The following is a 21,387-nucleotide window of genomic DNA, read 5'->3' as shown; positions in this document are numbered from 1 at the left end:
AATGGACAGGAGGACAGCCCACGAAATGGAAGTATTAAGAGGTGGTGGTAATTATTCCAAGGGTAAGTTATCATGGGGAGACCCCCCGGCAGACAAAACACTGTTCATACATTATCCAAAATGGGTAAAAACTGAACAACATTTAACAGAATATCAATGACTCTGCTTAAGGATATACAAAAACTGAGGAGAGAGAAAATAAAGAGACGATTTGGCGACTGGGAGGGAGGGCAATAGGATGATATTTTTAAGGAGTTAATTGGTGAAGAACACCTTAGGAGAGAACACCTTAGAGAGCCAATCCAGGAGCCCAGTCGCAGTCTATTTACAAAGGACCAATAAAAGGTACAAAATTTTGTGAAATCAAACATCAGTGAAACTTTTTTAACAGCACATTCAACTAGTTAGGAAAAATGAACAACTGTCTTACCAGCAAACTAGGTGGAAGGCCCAAGTCAAACAGACTATAAAAGTTATCTTAGTGCCTAAAATAAAACATTAACTACTAAGAGCATTTACAGGAATAACAGATTAATATGAATATTTAGCGATTACTGTAAAAAAAGTGACCATTCAACCGGAACTGTGGAGATTAGAAGAACCTGTAAGAGAAAGATGGAGGAGAAACAAAACAACACACAGATATGTAAATGAAGGCACTGAGTATTGTTCCAGTTGAATTGGGGACCAGAGTAAGGTTTAGGCTTGAGACCAAGATGGTGAAGGCACTTTCCATGGAGGAGAGGATACCATTGCAGATGTTGTAGGGGGAATGAGGGGGACTCCCAACTTCTCAAGGACAGATAAACCTCCTTCATAATATTTTATTCTGAATGAGGAATCATTGTGGGTGATCTGAAGAGAGAATGGAAATCCCCAGTGGTAGCGGATGCAATTGTGCCGAAGAGCCTTTGTAATGTTGATCAGACTACGGAGGTTCCATAGAATCAAAGGGCCTAATCTTGAAAAATCTGTTGTGACGCGAATAGGGTATTGATTGATGACCACACGTTGGGGGACGATCGGTAGAAGAGGCAATTAGATAGACAAGTCTACCACCTTGGGCCATGATCTCCACATGGCCCAAGGTGGTAGACACGGCATGGAGCACTTGGTGGGAAAATAGTTATTTTGGGAGCCAAAACGCAGTGTTGAGCCCAGAGAATGAAAACTGGAATGGGGAGACTCTGAGATATCCCCCAGCTATTGAGGTACAAATATAGAGAGAGGGGGGGTCCCCAATTGGCAATTTTGAGATTGGGGTATCAGGGTCTTGTGTGACACAAGTCTGGCTGTAATGGCATCCAAACCACGCTCCCTCTTAATAGAATTAATTGATATCATTTTTGAAGGTAGCGTATTTCTTTTGAGTGGTACGGCTGAGAATGTGTTTGATCCCAAGAAGAGAAAATAGCAGGAGCCACTTAATCAAGTGCTTTTGTTAGGGTGTAAATAAGACATTATACTGCCAGATCAAGACAGTGGAAATGTATAAATATCTGCGAGAGGAGGTGGAAAGCAACTGAAAATTATTGGAACTGACATGTCTGTAGGCATGGTTGAATTACAGAGAAAAAGAGATTAAAATGGTGAAGAGATTGGGGGTGACCAAGTGAAGGTCTGAATGAAAGCAAAAAGTGTTAATGAAATTAGAAACTGAACAAAGTTGGGAGAAATGATCAAAGCACTGGCTATCACAATGAATGGTCAGTCTAATGGTAGTGGCAGTGTGAAGAGGTTACATAGAGTAGTTAAAGGTACAAGGAGAATGTGGATAATCAATTGGGATGTTAAAATCACCCAAGATGATGTCAGGACATTGCATGGACCATAATGGACAGTAAAGGTTATCAAGCAACATAGAACTAAAGGTGCAAATCTCTACTAAAACCGTAGAAACCAGACATTTACTTTCATTGTAAGGATGGGTACACACTACAGTGTTTTTAGCCAATTATCGGGCCAATCAAACAAAAAATGACCGGTTGGGCCAACAACGCATTAGTGTGTATGATGTTATGTCTAACGGCACTGACATGAACTCCTAGAACAGATGACAAAGGTCTTTTCAAATAACACCCACCTGTCCCATAGAGCTCGTTGTGCTCACAGGTACTCGGATGCCCCCAGATCTTAACTCTAGCACAGTAGGGGCGTATGTGTAGATGCCACCACACTGGTAGTAGGAGGCGTAATCAAATCAGATGGAGCCAGGAGAGCGCCCTAATATCGCCACAGGAAGCGAATAACAATAATTAACAGAAGTGTGCCGTAGTGTTGGGATGCGGGAATCTGACAGGAGCGTCCTGGTCGCCTAGGCAATGGCCGGGAAGCCCTGGCCTGAAGTGACATCCCGTCTGTCAGAGAAGCAGCTGGGACGCGGCCAGAATAAGAAGCCAAGCGGTCACAAGTAGTGCGGCGGCTCGTGACAACCGATGAGCGGTCATCGCTCCAAAGCACAATGTAGTTCCAATTCTGCATTGTGTATGCACTTGTGACTGGCAGTGTCCATGGATCTCTATGGAGTGTGCACAGCCACATTCTATTCAGCAAATGGTTTTGACAGATAAAGAGCACAGATTTGAAGGTAAATTGTGTAAAATGTTAATTCAAACTTTTTTTTAATTCTTTTTTAATCATTGGTAAAATCGCCAAGATTTCGGGAGATATTTTGTATAGTGTGTACCCAGCCTTACATGCACTAAACAGATAATGTCGGATTGGTTGCGGGTTTTAGAGCAGATTTTGAACTTTTGAGAAATCTTAGTCAATGACCCTTATTGTATGACAATATGCATAGAATTATAGGGTGTGTCCGTACCATAAACTTGTTGACCGATACATAATGTTAAAAAAAAGTTTTAGTGCCTTAGGAAAAAGCCATAAAATAGTTTGATGGTAGAAATTATCTTAAGTAGGTCTCGTGTAGCAAGTTTCCAGACTGTGTAATTTCCGTGACTATTTTCAATGTGTGGCTCTAATTTGTGTGCAAATATTATACATGCACATAAAATTTGAAACATGATAAAGTACAAGTTTTCCAATATGAAAAGCGATTGTGTAGCATATTGGGAGCAGTATTTCAACAGTACATAAAAAAAATCAAAAGGAAGTCAATGTTGTACTAAAATGATTGACAAACACAAATGTAAAAGAAAAAGGATAATATATTTCCTAAAAGATGAGCAAGTTCAACATTTTTAAAAAGGAAGAAAATTTCAAATACAACAATTAACATACTAGTGGAGTGATTTGAAACCAGTCTCTTTTATACCACAGTCCTCTTGCAGTACTTACATAACCAGAGATGGTAGATCCTCCGCACCAAAGTCCTTTGCTCTGCAGGGATCTCGTCGTCAAAATTTTGGTAGAAACAGGGACGCAGAGGGATGAACTTTGGCAAGGGAGGGAAATTATTGGCATTATCTAAGGGTAATGCAAAAACAAACTTTATTGAAAACAGACTTAAACTCAAACATATCTGTATATTTTGGGGAAACAATGTGTTGTTTTCCTGAAATTCTGAAACACTGATATCCATCCTGAATCTCAGCATAGACTGGACATCAATTACAAACAGCCAATACAATAGCACTGAACATATACATGAGCAGTGTAATTACCTTTCTCCTATATGTTGAACTTTTGTTAAATCAGCATTTTCTTAGTACTCACACTATTATTAATCCTCTTGTTATTATCAAAATAAGTTGAGGGAGCAGGGTAATTTATGTGACTGTGCTATAGATTTTGATCTTTTACAATGCTTTTGAGCATGCACAAGTGGGAAAACATGATCGACTTCCTATTTAAATGACAGTTTTAGACTACATCTAAAGCAGGCTTAAAATCGTCCTGCTTGCACATCAGGACATCTCAGAACCCTCACAAAAGAAAGTAGCATCTGGAGGTTTGCCTGCCTACCTCCCAATTAAATTATATATGTATTCTGCAACTGTCTGAAGAAAGGACCCATGTTGATCTCATGTTAATTAGACCTTTCAATGTGTGAGAGTCCAGCATCTGAAGGCACAGTAAGGTTTAATTAGCCTTGCTGTTAGATGTCCTGTATCTAAAACAATATGCAGGAAATCACAGCACGTTTTAGGATATCACAAATAAGTGTAAATATTGTTAGCTTTGTATTGCATGTAAATCCATGTTTGAGTAAACAAATTGCATCCCGATTCTAAAAAGAGCTCAGACCTCAGGGGGCTGTCTTACTCTGTGAGACTGTGTCCAAAACTGTATAAAAAGCACTGTTTTGTATTGAAAATTGTTCTTCTTGTTTCATCGGACGTGCTCACTGGTACCTTCAACCAGGGTGAGCAAATAAACATCACTTGCTTCAAAGACCTGCTTGGAAACTTCTCTATCCCTGTGACCTACAGATTAGACCCAACTCTAATTCGTGCCTGGCTGTTTCTGAGCTTTGGACCTAGCTTTCTGGTACCACCGCTCTCTCCGCTACCCAGCAGCTCTGGCCAGTGTAATAGGAGCAGAGCGGTGGTACTGGAGAGCTGGGTCCAAACCTCAGAAACAGCCGGAGGACAGATGAGATTTAGGGTGTAATCTGTAGGTCACAAGATTACAGCAATATTGAAGAAGTTGTCAAGCAGGGTCTTGAAGCAAAGAGTGATGTTTATTTTGCTCAAATGTCCTGTCAAGGACAGTTCCACTAATTAAAGGTATCAGTGGTCAGGTCAGATGATACATCAGAATGATACATTTCAGTGTACAAGGGCTCTCTTTTTATACAGTTTTAGACACAGTCTCACAGGCTATTTTTAGAATCAGGATGCAATTTGTTTATCCAAGCATGGATTTACATGCAATGCAAAGCTAACAATATTTACGCTTCTCTGTGATATCCTAAAACCTTGCTGTGATTTCCTGCATCTTACAGTGGACATCTGACAGCAAGTCTATTGCCCCTCCTTTACCTTAAGGGGTATTGGACACTCACATTAAAAAGGTCTAATCAACATGAGATTAGCATGGGTTCTTTCTTCTAACAATTGCAGAATACACATTTTCTCCAAAGAAAACAATTAAACAATTCCCCGAGAAAATTTGCAAACCCCAAACAAGGCATTTCCTTATACCAAGATATACAAGAGACTTTCTAAACAAAAGCTTATTGTATCAGACATATACATTAGAAATAATGCATTTCCTCTAGCAAGGTTATAACACAAAAAACGAATTTTCTCCCCTGGTCTCAGATATAAAGATTTCCTATATCAAAATATACACAATATCAAAAATAAGTGCATTGGAAATTATATAAATAAGCGCCCTGGGCTATTTCCTTTCAATAACTACTTGCAAGTGATCCAGTCACACTCCTTCCCCCCTTATCCATGCGGGCAACCAGTGTGCCATGTCCCAATGATTTGGCCCCCGGGTCACCTCCGGGTCAAATTTAAATGCAAGGCTCCAGCGCAACAGTTGGCCATTTTCACCTGAGGTGTCTTGTAGCCACTTTAAAGGATTATGATCAGTCACCACAGTAAAATGTCGTCCATACAAATAAGGTTGAAGTTTTTCCACTGCCCACACAATGGCCAAACATTCCTTCTCAATTGTGGTATATACCACCTCCCGGTTTAGCAGTTTTCTGCTCAAATAGGCCACAGGGTGTTCCTGCCCATCTGGCCCCACCTGGCTAAGTACTGCTCCCAGTCCATATTGTGATGCGTCAGTTTGCACAATAAAGTCCTTGTCATAATTGGGCTCCAACAGTACTGGAGCACAAACCAGGGCTCCCTTTAACGACTGAAATGCCAGCTCACAAGCGGGTGTCCAGTCAACTACATCGGGGAGTTTTTTCTTAGTGAGATCTGTCACAGGCTGGAATGTGGCTGGCGCATTCTTCATCCCAAATGGCAGGCCAAATGGGGTGATGAATGCCGACAGTTCCTGAGTCTCGGGGGTCAGTTGTATCTGACAATACCCCGTGCTCAAGTCAAAGGTGGAAATATACTTTGCTCCAGCTAACTCGTCTAACAGAGCGTCAATTCGGGGCAAGGGATAGGCATCAGACAAGGTCACCTCGTTCAACCGGCTGTAGTCTACGCAAAACCACGTTGTCTTGTCCTTCTTGGGAACCAATACAATGAAGGACACCCACGGACTATGCGATGGCTGGATCATCCCTAGCTCAAGCATTTCCTGTATCTCCATATATATATGCTTTCCTTGATCTCTGGTGAGACCCGATAAGCGGGTTGCCTAACTGGCCTATGCTCACCAGTATCCACATGGTGCATCACAAAGAAAGTCCGACCAGGCTTCCTACTGAACACGCAAAGGGTCACATCAATGCCTCAAGCTGCTCCCTCTTGCGTGCACTCAACTGCATGCCCCCCCTCTTATAAACACTATTAACATTAGCGCTGCCAGCCTACTGCTGATTTCTGTAAAATCGGGATGAAAAAAGCAAGGGGCCACGCGGTAGGGATCTGAGCAGCCTTGGGTTAGTTGTCATTATGGCAGGTGGACCCCTGCTATAGTGCCACCCTCCCCGGCTGGTTTGCCTAGTTCTTGTTGTCATGGAAACAAGGGGACCGCCCCTCCCCACCCCGGTTTCATGGAAACCAGCAGTAGGCTGGCAGCGCTAGGGTTCTCAGTGTTTATAGGGGGAGGGGGGGGGGGGTGTCATTATTTTTAGTGTTGCCATTTAATGTCAGTATTATTTGCGTCTAAAATTTGATTACCACCCCTGCAAAGATTCACATGCAGAGAGAAAATAGAGCTTATTATTAACAAATGAATGTGCAAAAAATGCTTGGTCAATCAGACATTGGATTTCACTGTCTGATACTAGATTTGTCTGTCTTACGTTAGATTCATTGAAGCTAGTTGCAGATTGGTTGCTTTGGGTCGTTGCACATTTGTAAATTGTGTGGTCTCCATCACCATCAGCATTCAGCTACCATTAACAAAATTGATCTTGAAGGCATAAGTAAAGGCAGGATCTCAGAGGCATAAGTAACTATATCATGTGCTGCAAAGCATTTCTAAAAACAGTGCATGAAATTAAATGGACTATCTTATTATGTATTTAATAAGAAATAGTTGGGAGTTGTTTTTTTGTTTAACAAAAAAAATTCCAAAAAACCATGACTAAAATAGTCAATTAGTAATGTTGGTCAATAAATATAACATCACTAACTATGTAACCACTCCAGAAAAGCACAACACTTAACACACTTAAACATTATGAAAAAAGACAAGGAGTCAAGTTAGGGGCGGAACTACTGTATGGTAATTCCATGCAAATCATCACCGCCTGCAACCCGACCATCTCAGATTTTCGTGAAATTTGGTAGGATGGAAGATGACATAGAGATACTTTCATATTTCATAAAATTTTAGCCCTCAGTGATACACAGCGTTCATGCAACAGTGTAGCGAACATTTCAAATAATGTAAAATTTATGCTTCCCAGGTCCACTAAAACAATTCATAACTTTTTTTCTAATTGTGGTAGAACTTTCATGTTGGTCTTGTTTTAAAGCTAAGGTTCCTTAGTTTTCATAAAAAAAATAGTTTTATATTTAAATATTGATTTCTACATTTCAAGGTCACATGATCTCACCTTTGACCTTGAATATCAAAAAGAGTATATATTTTTTTTTTGGGGACATAAAGTATGTTATGCAGTTAAATACAATCTCTCTTTGGTATAAATTTCATTTTGGGAAGCCTTTGGGAACAGGAGTAAAAAAAATATAAAAAAAAAAATATACATATCACAATCAATGAAGAAATTGATTACATGATTACAAGATTTCTGTAACATAGAATGATGTATAATGCTGTGTACAATTCAGAGAAAAATTTACAAATTTACAAAAGTCAGTGCCTCTTCCTCCTCCTCAGCAATGCTTTGTCTGTGTTTGGAGTTTTGACTGTCCCCATCAGGTAGTGCGTAGGTTCGTCCAGTTGCAGTCCGAGAATCAACCTCAGTGAGAACTTGTTCTCTTAGAATGTTCTAGATGTCTGGATGATGAGGGTACATATATGATGGTGATGGATCATTGGCATGTAAAAAAACGAATAAAACCTCCTGTGATTTTGCATTCATATTCATGACACAACCTAACCACAAGCATCATTATAGACACAAGTCACAAAACCTTTAATTCCTTCCAAAGGTAATGTTTCATACAGAGTATTTGTTTCCTTCACTTCACTGGATGAGTCTGTAGAAAACCTCATCATCATTAAGCTATTCTGTGTTCCTGATATGAAAGCCTGAAATGTTTGAGTTCCAGGTACTCGTCTTGCTTCCTCATGTCAGTTGTGTAGCAACTTTTCATTCTCCATTATATTGTCAAAGTCGTATAATTGGATGAACGAAAGTATATTGGTTAATATTGTTTTATTGGTCGATTGCACTCAGTATGCCACGCTACACGTGGCATACTGCTATCGCACGGTAAAATACGCACGTACACACCTGCATTACAACATTTAGTTATTTATATAATTCATATTCATATTGGTTCCGTTACACAGTAATTTATGAGCAGATAGTATTTAGTTTATTATTAGTTTATATATTATGATTATATGTACACTTCAGTGTTATTTAAGGTTCAGGTTATAGGAAATGTGTCATGTCTGATATCAATCTAATACCCTATTCATCAGCAGCTGTCCGGTTCCATCGCCGAAGAGATTGCATATTGCATACTCTAGTTATTGATGTTAGGCAATATCTTGTCAGATTGATATCAGACTGTAAAATGCTAATGGACTAGTTGTAACTGGTTTCTGGGCGGGAGAATCATCTGGAATTTTGACCTCAGCCTTTGAGGGGGTTGTTTGAACTAGCCTATGACCTGTTTACCCTTGACCCACCCGAAGTCTGGACCTATAGAAGCAAGCCACGTCAGAGCCGTAACGACGGCGGTGCGACCGCCCCGGGCGCAAGCCCAAGGGGGCGCAGCCGCCCTATAACTGCCTCTGTGCTGTTGAAGTCGTATAATTGGATGAACGAAAGTATATTGGTTAATACTGTTTTGCCGTGCGATTGCGATCCGTACGCCACATAATGCGTGGCATGGTGCGATCGCACGGTAAAATGCGCACGCACGCACACGCACTATAACATTTAGTTTCACATATATATTTATAGATTCCATTCCAAAGTGATTTATGAGCTGACAGTATTTGGTTTATTATTAGTTTATATATTATGATTATATGCACACTTTAGTGTTATTTAAGGTTCAGGTCATAGGAATTGTGTCATGTCTGATATCATACTAAACCCCTATTCATCAGCAGCTGTCCGGTGCATTAGGCGAAGAGATCGCACATTGCATACTCTAGTTATTGATGTTAGGTAATAAACCTTTAATATGATACTAACCCTTAAATGCTAATGAACTCATTGTAACTGGAGCACATCCCCTGGAGAGATGACCCCCCACCTTTGGATTCCTTAGATTGAACCAGCCTATGACCTGTTTACCCTGGACCCATCTGATGTCTGGACCTATAGAAGAAAGCCACGTCATCTCTATTGTTCACTCTTTAACACTGACTGTATATATAATCATAGCTGCACCCCCACCAGCCTCAGTCTACTCTGATCACAGTATTCAAGGGTGAATTACTGTTCACTGGTGCCCATGGTTAGCGCAGCGGTATGTATGTATCTTTTGGTATTGGCTGTACTGTACTGTATCTTAATATAATAATGTATTGAATTGTTAACTATTTACATCTGCTAAAATAAATCACTTTGTGCGTTAGAAACACAATACAATCGCCTATGCAATTCTTATTTAAAAACGATAGAATTACTTTAAAAGTGCCCACAATTCATTCAGGGCATCAAAAGCAGTGCAGTTCCACCGAAAGTCAAAAGTTCCAAATGCCGAGGTGACCTGGAAGAAAGTTGGTTTCATCCCCGCTGAGGAGCGGGTCATATCCGGAGCCATGCGCTATCACGCTTACTACAGGAGCGTTTAGGAGATCCTCATAAGCAAGTCTGTGTTTTAAATTTTTCACGTGCTGTCTATTAGTTTGAACTAATTTAGTTTTAATTTCTGATCTATACTGGATTTGACCCAGAAGTGGTATAATTTGGAGTTACAATCCTTTCAAGCAAGACGTTTTTTGATTATATATTTTTATTTTTTACTTTTTATTTTATTTTTCTACCTGTTTTTGATCTTCGACTACGAGTTTTCTATCCACTTGTATGAGGCTAGAGCAATTATTACAATCCATCTGTTACCTCAGTACTGAAGGTTTGTCTGTATACCGGGTCCACTGGACCTAAATGCTGGCTGGTTATATGTTTTTTATATATTCTATTTGTATAGTTTCCTCCAATTGTACTGTCCGTAGATAAAACATTGTTCCTTTTGGATTGCCTATGTTTCCAATATTCTCCGTTGGTTCTTGACAGATTCTCCAGTTATATTGATATAAACACCAGTGATAGAGGCTTTTCGCAGCGCAACCTGTTTTGTTTGTTAGGATCTTTCCGAAGTCCTTGCAGGACAGATCAATAACCTTTATAATGAAGTTAGCAATGGTCTGTGAGAGGCAGCTTGACCCTTCCTGTCTGCTGAAAGGATGACAAATTCTGTTTTTCTCCACTATTCTGTAACATCCAGAGCCATAACTAGGCAGGTGTGGGCAGTGCTGACACCCAGGGCGCAAGCCCAAGGGGGCGCAGTTGCCCGATACCTGCCTCTGTGCCCAGGTGAACCACAGCTCTAATCTCGGCAGCTTTCCCCACAAGCAACAATTCATTCCCGGCATCAGAAGCAGTGGAACGCATGTGCGTTCTGGGGTAAATGCATGAACTGGGGTAAATGCATGGTCCTCTAAGGAACCCACAGACCGCAAGTGCAAACACTAGTTAACCATTGTGTTTGACATGTGGTGCCACTGGTATTTAACCCAGTGCCATATATCTATATAGATATAAATATATATACATGCATTTGGCTTTTCATGCATTTGCAAATATGTGTAACAGAATTTTTTCAGTAAAGTGCCAGCCACACCCCCACATTAGGTTGGCCACACCCACTCGGCAAATGTCACGCCCACTTAGATGGGGGGCGTCGGTGCCCTGTCTCGTCCAGGGCACTAAAATGTCTAGTTACGGCACTGAGCCACGTCATCTGCATTGTTCTCTCTGTAACACTGAATGTATATATAACCATAGCTGCGTTCCCAGTAGCTTCAGTCTACTCTGACCACAGTATTCAAGGGTGAACTACTGTTCACTGGTAGCCGTGGGAGCGCAGTGCGAGCACATGCGAACGCAGCGGTATGTATGTATATTTTGGTATTGGCTGTAATGTACTGCATCATAATATAATAATGTATTGAACTGTTAACTATTTACATCTGCTAAAATAAATTACTTTGTGCATTGGAAACACAATACAATCGCCTATGCAATGCTTATTTGAAAACTATAGAATTACTTTAATAATATCTTTTTGACACACATATACAAAGTTCATATTCTTGATATCGTCCTTTACCCAGTCAAACAGTCGTCTTGAGAGTCATAATTTGTTCTGTATTAAGACGTTGTAAACTTGCCCTAGCTGCCAGCCTCTTAACAGTTCCAGCAAGTCCATTACATGAATTCTTCCCATGAGATTTTGCAAAAAAGTGTCACTCAGCTTGAATCCCAAAATCAACTTGAGGATGTGCCAAGTTTAAAAAAAAAAATTCTGTTTTTTTGTATTGGGCTGCACACCCATCTGAGAAATATTATATCTTACATACATATTGTATGCATTGTTTTAGAAATTGAATGAGATGTTTTTGGAATGTATATACAGCTACTGTACTGCACTGCAGACAATCTGAAATGACAACCAAGTTTGTAAATGACAATTTCCCGGCTTTTGTTTCTCTGTAATAAATGGCAAATGGGTGAATTGAGGCTTGCGCATTATTCCAGTGAAAACCTTGCACCTCATCTTGTATCATGATGATTGCAATGAAAGAATGGGTGTGTAGTTGAATTATCTTCGAAGGACTTGACAAGTGTCTCAAGTGTGCAGGTCTGTGATGTAATCCACTGCTTGAAGGTAACACTTTCAATGGCATTCTCTTCTAGTATATTTTTCTATATATTCCCCAGGTGACCACATCCTAGGCATTCACCACATTCTTGGAAGAAACACTCTATTTTGGGTGGACTGCATATCATATATGCCAGATAGTGTCGGAAAGTGGATAGGTGAAAACCCGGGTCCTCCATTAGTTTATTTAATTTGCACCCGTCCATTAAGTTTCACATTCTGATATAAAGCACAAACACATACAGAGTGTGTACCATTTAATCCCACTAGAACACAGTGTTTGGGACGCAGAGAGGCAAATTTCATATCGGGATGTGATTGTTTGAAGTGGACATACACTTCTGAAAGGTTATTCAAAATTAGCCTCTTTTGTATGTGTTCTTTGGTACCAACAGTTCTTACTGTCACAAAGTCTTTCTTACCAGGCATAATCCTGCTGACATCATCACTGCAGTAGAAGTTCTTCAGAGTCTCAGCAATATCTAGGTCCAGGCTTCTACCTGGTTTAGGATTTGGTGATGACAAAAATGCCAGACTCTCACACTAATTGCTTTTCTTTTCTTATCATGTAGTTACTTGCCTGAGTAAATTGTTGTTCTATCTTTCTAATTGTCCAGTTTTTTGGAGGAAGTGTCAAAATAGTAACTTTCTCACATTTTTTTATTTCAGTTGTTGCAGTATGACACCATCACAACATTGATTATTATCAAGCACAGGTTCCTCAGCTGGAATATGGAATATATCATTTTTTACAACTTCTGCAATATTTTCAGCTTTCCTTTTGCAATAGTTTTCTTCTTTCATTCTTTTCCTCTTGATTGGTGATGCTTCCACACTGCTTAAACTTTCATTTAATGACTGCAAAGCTGATTCATACACTTTTTTAGATATTCAAGTTCAAAGGTCAGATCATGTGACCTTGAAATGTAGAAGTCAATATTTAAATTTAAAACTATTTTTTATGAAAACTAAGGCTCTTAATACAAGACGAACATGAAAGTTCTACCACAATTAAAAGAAAAGTTATGATTTGTTTTAGTTGACCTGGCAAGCATAAATTTTACATTTTTTGACATATTTGCAAACCTGTTGCTTGAACACTGTATCACTGAGGGCTAACATTTTACATATGAAAGTAACTTTATGTCGTCTACCACCCTACCAAATTTCACGAAAATCTGAGATGGTCGGGTTGAAAAGTTACTTTTTTTGTGATGATTTGGCATGGAATGACCTCAATAGTAGTAGGAGGTGCAGGGGCTGCAGATAATTTCTGACCTCTTCCTGCAAGCCATTTCTTCTGTTAAAATAACTAGAAGGACGCTTGTCATTGGTTAACCATGTAGGTTGCTTAATATTTGCTCTTCTATTTTCATTTGCTACCCATATTTCTTCCAGGACTTGAATGTATTAATATACACAGTTTGTTGAATGTGGATTTAACAGTATTTATTTAATTTATCCAAGGTCTGCAATTGTATTTCTTTTCAGATTTTTTATTAATATATGTACAATTAGTATCATTTAGGGGTGTATTATTAGCAATCCTTAATTACAATCAGGGGAGGGCTGCCAAATTTTAGCCCAGGCGGCAAGACTCGACTTAGCAGCATAGCAGAATATTTTTAAGGAAAAAAAATGCAGGTGGCCCAGCCAAATGTAGCCCACTATGGGACTGGCCTGGGGGTAGATGCCCCCCTGCCCAACCTGGCCCTGATCACAATAAACATATTTATAAAATAACCCTCCTTTCCTAACTAGCAAAATCTGGGTATTGTACCCCTGCGGCTCAAGATAATCTCACACTTACCAGTGACTGTAGTCCCAGTATGCTCCAGGGATCACAGATTGAATGACAACTCCTGAAGGTGCTCATTGAGAACTTGCATTTGTAATGATTTAAATAAAACTCCAGTCTATAAACCCTGGAGTATCAAGGGATGGGATGTACCCATAGTTTACACCAGGTGGGCATGGAGCACATGACACCCACAGTTTTTCTAGTTGGCTTGTGGGATTGTTGAAATAAAAAAAATTGGCATTATTCTCTAAGGCAATGGTTTCAAAAGGTGTCTGCTGAATGTAAACTCAATTGAAGTTCCCTACAAGGGGAATTTATCACATATACATGGGGCACACTCATACAGCTACGTTGTACTAGGGTCAAAGCTAATATCTCAACAGAGCAATAGGAGACTCCCAAAAACAACTGCTACTGTTGTTCTTTGTGAAGCATGTGCATTTGGAAGGGAAAATGTTTACTTTCTTACCTGTCATTTTACTGTCTTTGTAGTGTGTAAGAAGAGCTGGAACCTACAAACATACAGAAATAAAACAGAGTTATACCTTAAGCAAAGGAGTTAGAAATTATATTTAGGTAAGAAAATTACATTTTTAACATACTTTTTAAATCTGCAAGGACTATTAAGTAGAACACTGACACAGGGTTAAAAATTAAAGTATTTCACACCGTAATTTTCAGAAAAAGTGTAAAACTGCAGCTTAAATGATCTTTTGTGACATCTTGTGCCTTCTTTACCGCTATTGCCCCTAGAGTTGTGGGAAATTACATGGATTTGTGGGGCAAGATGGCAGTGTCTGCAGGGTGCAAAGGCTTCCACTGGCCAATGGGAATCATTAGTCAGATTCTACTGCTTTTATACTTAAACACAAAAACAAGCTAAACCTGCAAACCTGAGGGCAGTTTGACTTTCTGGAGGCAGTGCCAAAGACTGTGAAGTGGAGGTGTAGCCTTAAATGAGGTAAGTGGACAAGAAGGTACAGTATATTTTGTGGGTGGCCTGCCAGTTACAGGCAGGTGAACTATTTGGTCTCTCAAACGTAATTAAATTTCTCACCCACAACATTCTCCTGTACTTCATTCTCCCCCATATCAAACAGCTTCTTAACTCATATATAAGCAGCGGGCATAAGCGTCTCATGTCAGACACACACAAAGCTCCTGCTCCGAGTCATTGATACACTGTGAATATGCGCAGTATTGCCATAATCTAATTGGAGCACCGTGCTCACAGCCAGTTGGTGATGCTAAGAAGGAGCATGGTATGTAATACCAGGAACAAAGGGCTTGTTCACATCACTCATCTGCTTTTAACTCACAGTGCAGAGTGGGTTTTCAAAACGTCCCTTTCCCACTGACCCTGGGTAGCTGGGATACAACTCTGAAATTAATGTGCAGTGTTTTCCACAGAAAATTTTGTCAGCTGGGTGGATTAAGAAGTAGCCGTGTGGGGGCAGTTGTAATACTTTGCAATAATATTGAAAAATGTTGGAGGTTATTGTCCATACCTGCCAGGACTGGTCAGACTGTTGGTCAGTGGTCTAACACACACTGCTGGCTGTAGTGCTCACATAGTACCTGTTCTAATAGGATAAACGAATGGATCCCAAACTTTTTCAGTTCAAGGCATCCTTAGGTCTCCATAATTTTTTCAAGGCACCCCTAAGCCAAAATAATTACCAAGTAGTCCCCCGCCTTGCTTACCACAGGCTCTGGCTGAGGTACCCCGCTGAGATTGCCGAGGCACCCCAGGGAGCCTAGGCGCACAGTTTGGGAACCACTGGGAGAAAGAATGTAGTACTCCATTATAATAGGACTGCAATAGTCAGGGAACAAGTATAAATATCAGGATGGAACACCCGGGAATAGGTGCTGGGGAGAACACTGATGTGATACAAACTCTGGGAGCTTAGTCATTTGGGATACACTGGTCTAAAATCTTCTTTCTTTGCCCTTAGGACCATAAAAGGACTGCCTAGGCACATTAGTTCCAGACTGTCTGATATACTGTTTATCAGGCCAATATTTTCTTCCTTCTCTGAACTGTTGGCGAACTGACAATGGTCTTTTCAGGTCTTAAAGTAGTAAAAATTTTAATTTCACCCAGTCACTGCTTGGACCAATGGATCTAATTTAACACCTAACAATAAAGAACATTCAAAAGGGAAACATCACCAATCTATTCTTTGAACAATGATAAGACACCGAAGGCAACAAACAGGGTTCTTCCCATGTACACCGTGGTATAAAAAGTGTTCACAGGTTATTCTACCCGGGTTCTGTTAAAAGCAGCTCATTGGCCTCTGCTACGTCTTCAATATAAGGCTCTGCTGTCCCCTTTTAATCACCCAACTTGATAATGCAGAGCAGACACTGGTCCAGTGTAAAAGGCAGCGACCTAGCATATACCCTGGACCAAAATGCGGTGTGAAGAGATGCAACACGGGTTGAAATCGTTGTGTTCATTATCTCGTGTCTGACCAGGATTTTGGTGAGAAAGAGGCAGTGGCTGGGTCCCGAGTGCTTTGAAACGGACTCCGGCACCGGGAGGGGTTAAAACACCGGCGTTTTAAAAATAAGCAAAAAATGTATTTTAAATGTATTTTAAATTTGCGCAGGATAAGGTTTAAACCCCGGAGCCAGTGTAAAAATTTATTTTAAATGTAAAAGTGTATGTGTCGGCGCTACAGCGCTGGTAAGGAACCGGCGCTCAGCGATGGATGGGTTAACTCCCGGAGGGTAACTATATATATTAAATGTAAAAATGTGGGTTATAAGTGTATGACATGTAAACTGTATATGTGTATAATAAAGAAAATAATTACCCTGTCCCTGGTGGTCCAGAAGGGGCTGCAGGAGCAGCCCTGGATTCTTCGACCTCCGGCAGCCAGCTTCAGTGGCTGCCGAAGGGACTTAACCAGCCTTCTGGAATCAAATAGGTCCAGGAGGTGCAGCGCCTCCTGGGAGTCGCAAGAAGCTAAGTCCCTAGTTGGAGCTCAAAGAGCTTCAACTAGCGACAGGGCAGGGACTGCTGCCCCGGGATCTGGCTGCTCTCCCCTAGTACTATTTTCGGCCAGGGAGCAGAGCCAGACCCCAACCCACAGTCCCTGGAAGTCAGTTTTGGCGGGAGATTTAAAAGATAAATCTCCCACCCGACAGAGAGGCACCAGGGGAGAGCTCATGGACAGAGGGAGAAGTATACTCTCCCCTGCCACTAGCAGTAATGTTAAAGTTGTTAAACCTTTCTAGGTTGATTCACGTGCAGTCTGCATGAATCAACCCAGATTGTTTAAAGGGACAGGAGGACGGATAACCTCCTGCTAAGACTAGTCTCCAAATGTGTATAAAAAAAGGTATTAAAAAGTTGTTCTTTGATTCATCTGATCTGAGTACTAATACCTTCAATCAGTGTGACTGCAAATAAACATCACTTGCTTCAAAGACCTGCTTGAGAACATCTTCCATGCTGAAAATACATGCTGAAAATACTGTGACCTACAGATTAGACCCCAAAGTGAATCCATTCCCAGCTGTTTCTGAGGTTTGGACCCAGAATCCAGTATCACCGCTCTGTGATAGACCGGGGGGATTCATCCACAGCAACCCTGATCCATAGGAAGAGGTCAGGAGTACCAGCCCAGGTACACCAGTTACGGGGTACACTCACAGCATCAATTACACAGAAGAATCCCGGTTCTGGATGCCAGTAAAGAGTCCAGTGGTGGCAGCACTTGTAAGCCCCTTCTACTGTGGCGAGAAGGCGGGTTTGGGAAACAAAAGGGAACAGTGGCAAAGTAAGCCCAGCTGGTTCCCAGCAAAAGCAGACAGGGTGGCATAGGCGGTCCTTTCTGTCACAGAGGTATAACTGAAAAAGGATACATATTTCAATCCGTTTAAGGTTCAACTGATGTTTTTGTGGCAGCTCCCACTCTTTTTTAATAAGGTCCTTAATCATTTTTTTCTTTTACCTTTTATTTATAAAAGAAACTGATTTAAACAGCCACTTTAAACAGTATTGAACAGACAATCTAAAAGTATTTTCTTTTCTTTTTCTTCTTCAATAAAACCGGTAGGGGACAGGAGATGAGGGAGGGAACAAAGGGTAGGGGGGCAGGGGGACAGGTACATGACACCAATGATTACTAAATGAACAACATACAAAGAAAAACATGGCTCTGCAGGTGGGAATATAAACCAGTAACACAAAAAGATCTAAGAGTAGAAACGGTATACCAAACCTCAGAAAGTCACACAGTGCTGCCTCCTCCATGAGGGACTTCAAAACGGCTCTAAGTATGCTCGATACGAGGAGTGGATACTTAGGTGAAGAAGATGACCTGAAAATAAAAGCAAACGGCTGCTTCTCTCCCTCATATACCAGGGGGCATAAATAGTATTGAATTTGTGTTGTTTATCATATATATAATATATGATGCTCTCCATGCAAAGTTTTTGAGAGCTCTGGTAGTAGGAGGATCAGGTTTTCTAATTTGTGGCCTTAATATGATCCTTAATAAACTTATGTACAAAAAAAAATACTGTGTGTTTACAGTGACACTTCTCAAAGAAAGCATTCTGCAATGTTGCTGTGGTTGTTATAGTTTGAATTCCCATCACTTTATTAGTTTCAGTAGTACTTACTAGGAAATGATGATGATGATGACTAATCTTTCTCTTCAACAGATTCCTGTGATGCAAACATAGAGGGGGATGGTATGTATATATCAGTCACTTTAATGTTTATATGAAATTAAGTGAGTACTGCTTTTTAATTTCATACCCAGTGGTCGAAGTGGAAATGTAGAAGTGACGATATTGAAATTTACAAGCGGTGGTATGAAAAATGTAATGGGAATATAAGTGAATGGAATCTGATTTGTTTTACAACAAAGGCAGTAGGAGAAGTGGTGGTATGGCATACCACCATATACACCCCCACTTCCACCTTTGTTCAAGTATAATATAATATTAATGTCTTTAACTGTACAGCTGGGTCAGCGTGTACAACTAATACTCTTCAAATTGCATTGAAACTGCACAAAGTCAAACAGGCAATTAGGTTTTGATACTGGCATTTTGTTGCAATGGGGAAAATATGGCATTGATTTACTAAATATCACAATCTGGATCAAACAATATTTTATTCCTTACATTTACATGTGATATATTGTGAATTTAATCTTAATATTTATCTTAGTATGTGATTGTATGTCACTATGATGTTTAACAAATCGGTGTTATTGTGAGTTACCAGTGTTTAGTACGCCTGTGTCAAGAAGTCTATTGTTAGTGACCATTACCTATGTGTCCGTGTGTAGATCACCAGTACATGTTATTGTTGTATTGTTGCGTATTACCAGTGTATGATTTCGGTGTGATTTTGGTATTTTACCAATTTGTTACTTATGCCTGCCGTAGTATTTAAGAGAATGCCCTTCATCAAATAAAAAACTGTACTTACCTGAGTGCTGGCAGACCTACGCTTAAGTATACAGTCTATGTGGTTATACATCATATGTTGTACTATTTAATATTGGTTTTGTTAATTAAAACAAAAAAAAACTACATTAAAAGTCCTGTGAATGCTTCCATCCTGACTTTGTTTAATACTTTTTTTATATTTCCATTACATTTATGGCATGCAGCTGGATGTTTTGTGGGGCCTAGTTATTATGCATCCCAATTTTGCCCCATTATCCTCCGTCTTCACAGTGATGTTAACTCCAGTTAGCTCGGGGTCACGCATGTAACACAGGGAAAAGTAGGAAGGCCGAAGATTCTTCCCCTGCAATGGTCTCTAGGATTGAATGGCTAACACCATTTTCAGATGGTGTTAGACATTGGGGTCAAATTCTGAAAAGCTAAGCATTTTGGAATTATATTATAACAGTTCCCATCGAATGTTATGGGAACTGCCGTATTATGCGGTTATTTTCCTAATGCAAGAGATATCGTAAGGCTTTTTTGTTAAATAGTTAATATATTTAAATACGCTTAAACCATGCGTGAAAAAGCTGCAAAAAGCTGCAAAACCCCTTTGAGGTCTATGCATCAATAAGATGCGGTGCAACGAAATATGCATCGCTGCAAATCGTAGTGATGCACCATGCCGGGGCTACTCTATAAGCCCCAGCGAAGTGACTCCTGTGCTGTGAACTTTTTTTTCCTTTTTACCGAACCGGTAAAAGGAGAAACTGCTGTGCGCATTGCACTTCTACTGTACCGGATTCCGCAAAGCCAGAGAGGCTTCAGCAGAATCCCATAAAAAAAGATAGGTAACGCAATGAGATGGCGTTACCTGTCTGCGCAATGTAAAGCTTATCAAAGCCTCATGCATTTCTGAACATTGCATATTGGGGCCTGCGATGCTGCACAGTAATTGCCTGAACGGAGGAGAGTTCTGTGGAATCTCCTCTATTAGGCATGTAATGCATGGCAACTAAACTTAAAAGATGAGGAAACAGCTGTTCCCGCATCTTTTAAGTGTCAAATATGTTTGATGCATAGACCACTTTGTGAGTTTCCTACCAGTCGGATATTTACTGTGATTTATATCATTATCGTGATAAATTACTAGGTATCACAGTTAAATTTTTGCTACTGCCCAAACTCTGCCTGAATTGACAGCTGTACTAGATGGCACAAAAGGTGTATGGTGCCCCTTTAAATGGATGTTTTGGGTGTATATGGCGCGTTTATTGGCTAACCACACGTGTCTACAAAACAATATGGACAAAATACAAATCAACTTGACCCAATTCATCCTGAAGTTTGAAACCTCCTGAATTTGGCACTGATTTCCTGATTGCATTAACATAAGCCAATTTAATTGGTGTAAAATAATTGCTTTAGATCAATTTAACCCAGATTAATTCAGTCATAAAGTCCATAATAAATTCGAGATCAAAGATCTCCTGGATCAATGAAATCAGTAAAGCAGATTTGTCAGCAATGTGCATTTTGAGGGTTAAGCTATGGTGTGGACATTGCATGTGTGTGCTTAAATATGGTAAAGAGGGCAATGGTGATAAATCATTAAGCCCCACTGCTGTCTCTGCATAATAGCACACTTAAAATAAGTACGTCGTGCATCTGACCTAATGATAAAAATATTATGACAGTGTATACTTTTAGATTACTACATATATATATATAAAGCGTTTCTGTATTATGCTTAATAATGAGCTTATTAAACATTTTTTTTTTGTAATTGCTGATCTTACCGATTTCTCAAGTTCCAACACAACAGGACCACTTCCCCACCCTCCGAGCAATGTATGGTGGGATTTGTAGTGCAGCATAGAAATAAAACGTCAATTTTGGAAAACTGCACTACACCTCCCGGCAATCACTGCGGCGGTTGTGACATGTGATGTGCTGTGAACTGGGGCTACCTGGATACAACGTGACATTGTCAGGGAGGATGCAATAAATTTTGTTGTAGGGCAAGTACAGTCTAAGAGGATGTGGTATTGTATTGTGTAATCAGGACATACTCAAATAAGT

The 21,387-nt window shown here is 40.1% G+C and overlaps 1 protein-coding gene across 2 annotated transcripts in view; it reads right to left on the bottom strand.

Moving 5' to 3' along the window:
- Nucleotides 1-21,185, bottom strand: part of SCAMP4 (secretory carrier membrane protein 4) — a 113,948-nt gene extending 92,763 nt beyond the window's left edge. The window contains exons 1-4 of one of the 2 annotated variants that reach the window (XM_075204780.1): nucleotides 21,105-21,155; nucleotides 18,523-18,568; nucleotides 14,351-14,393; nucleotides 3,298-3,426 (exon numbers count right to left, since the gene is read on the bottom strand). In XM_075204780.1, the coding sequence (XP_075060881.1) occupies nucleotides 3,298-3,426; nucleotides 14,351-14,357 (136 nt within the window). In that variant the 5' untranslated portion in view covers nucleotides 14,358-14,393; nucleotides 18,523-18,568; nucleotides 21,105-21,155. Of the gene's footprint in view, nucleotides 1-3,297; nucleotides 3,427-14,350; nucleotides 14,394-18,522; nucleotides 18,569-21,104 lie in introns of both variants that reach the window. The other variant, XM_075204779.1, reaches the window with a different exon arrangement.
- Between the last annotated feature and the right edge of the window lie 202 nt (nucleotides 21,186-21,387).

The sequence above is a fragment of the Mixophyes fleayi genome, chromosome 1 (genome assembly GCF_038048845.1).
Source record: "Mixophyes fleayi isolate aMixFle1 chromosome 1, aMixFle1.hap1, whole genome shotgun sequence".
NCBI classification, from domain to species: domain Eukaryota; kingdom Metazoa; phylum Chordata; class Amphibia; order Anura; family Limnodynastidae; genus Mixophyes; species Mixophyes fleayi.
This window is presented reverse-complemented; position numbering and strand designations above follow the sequence as displayed.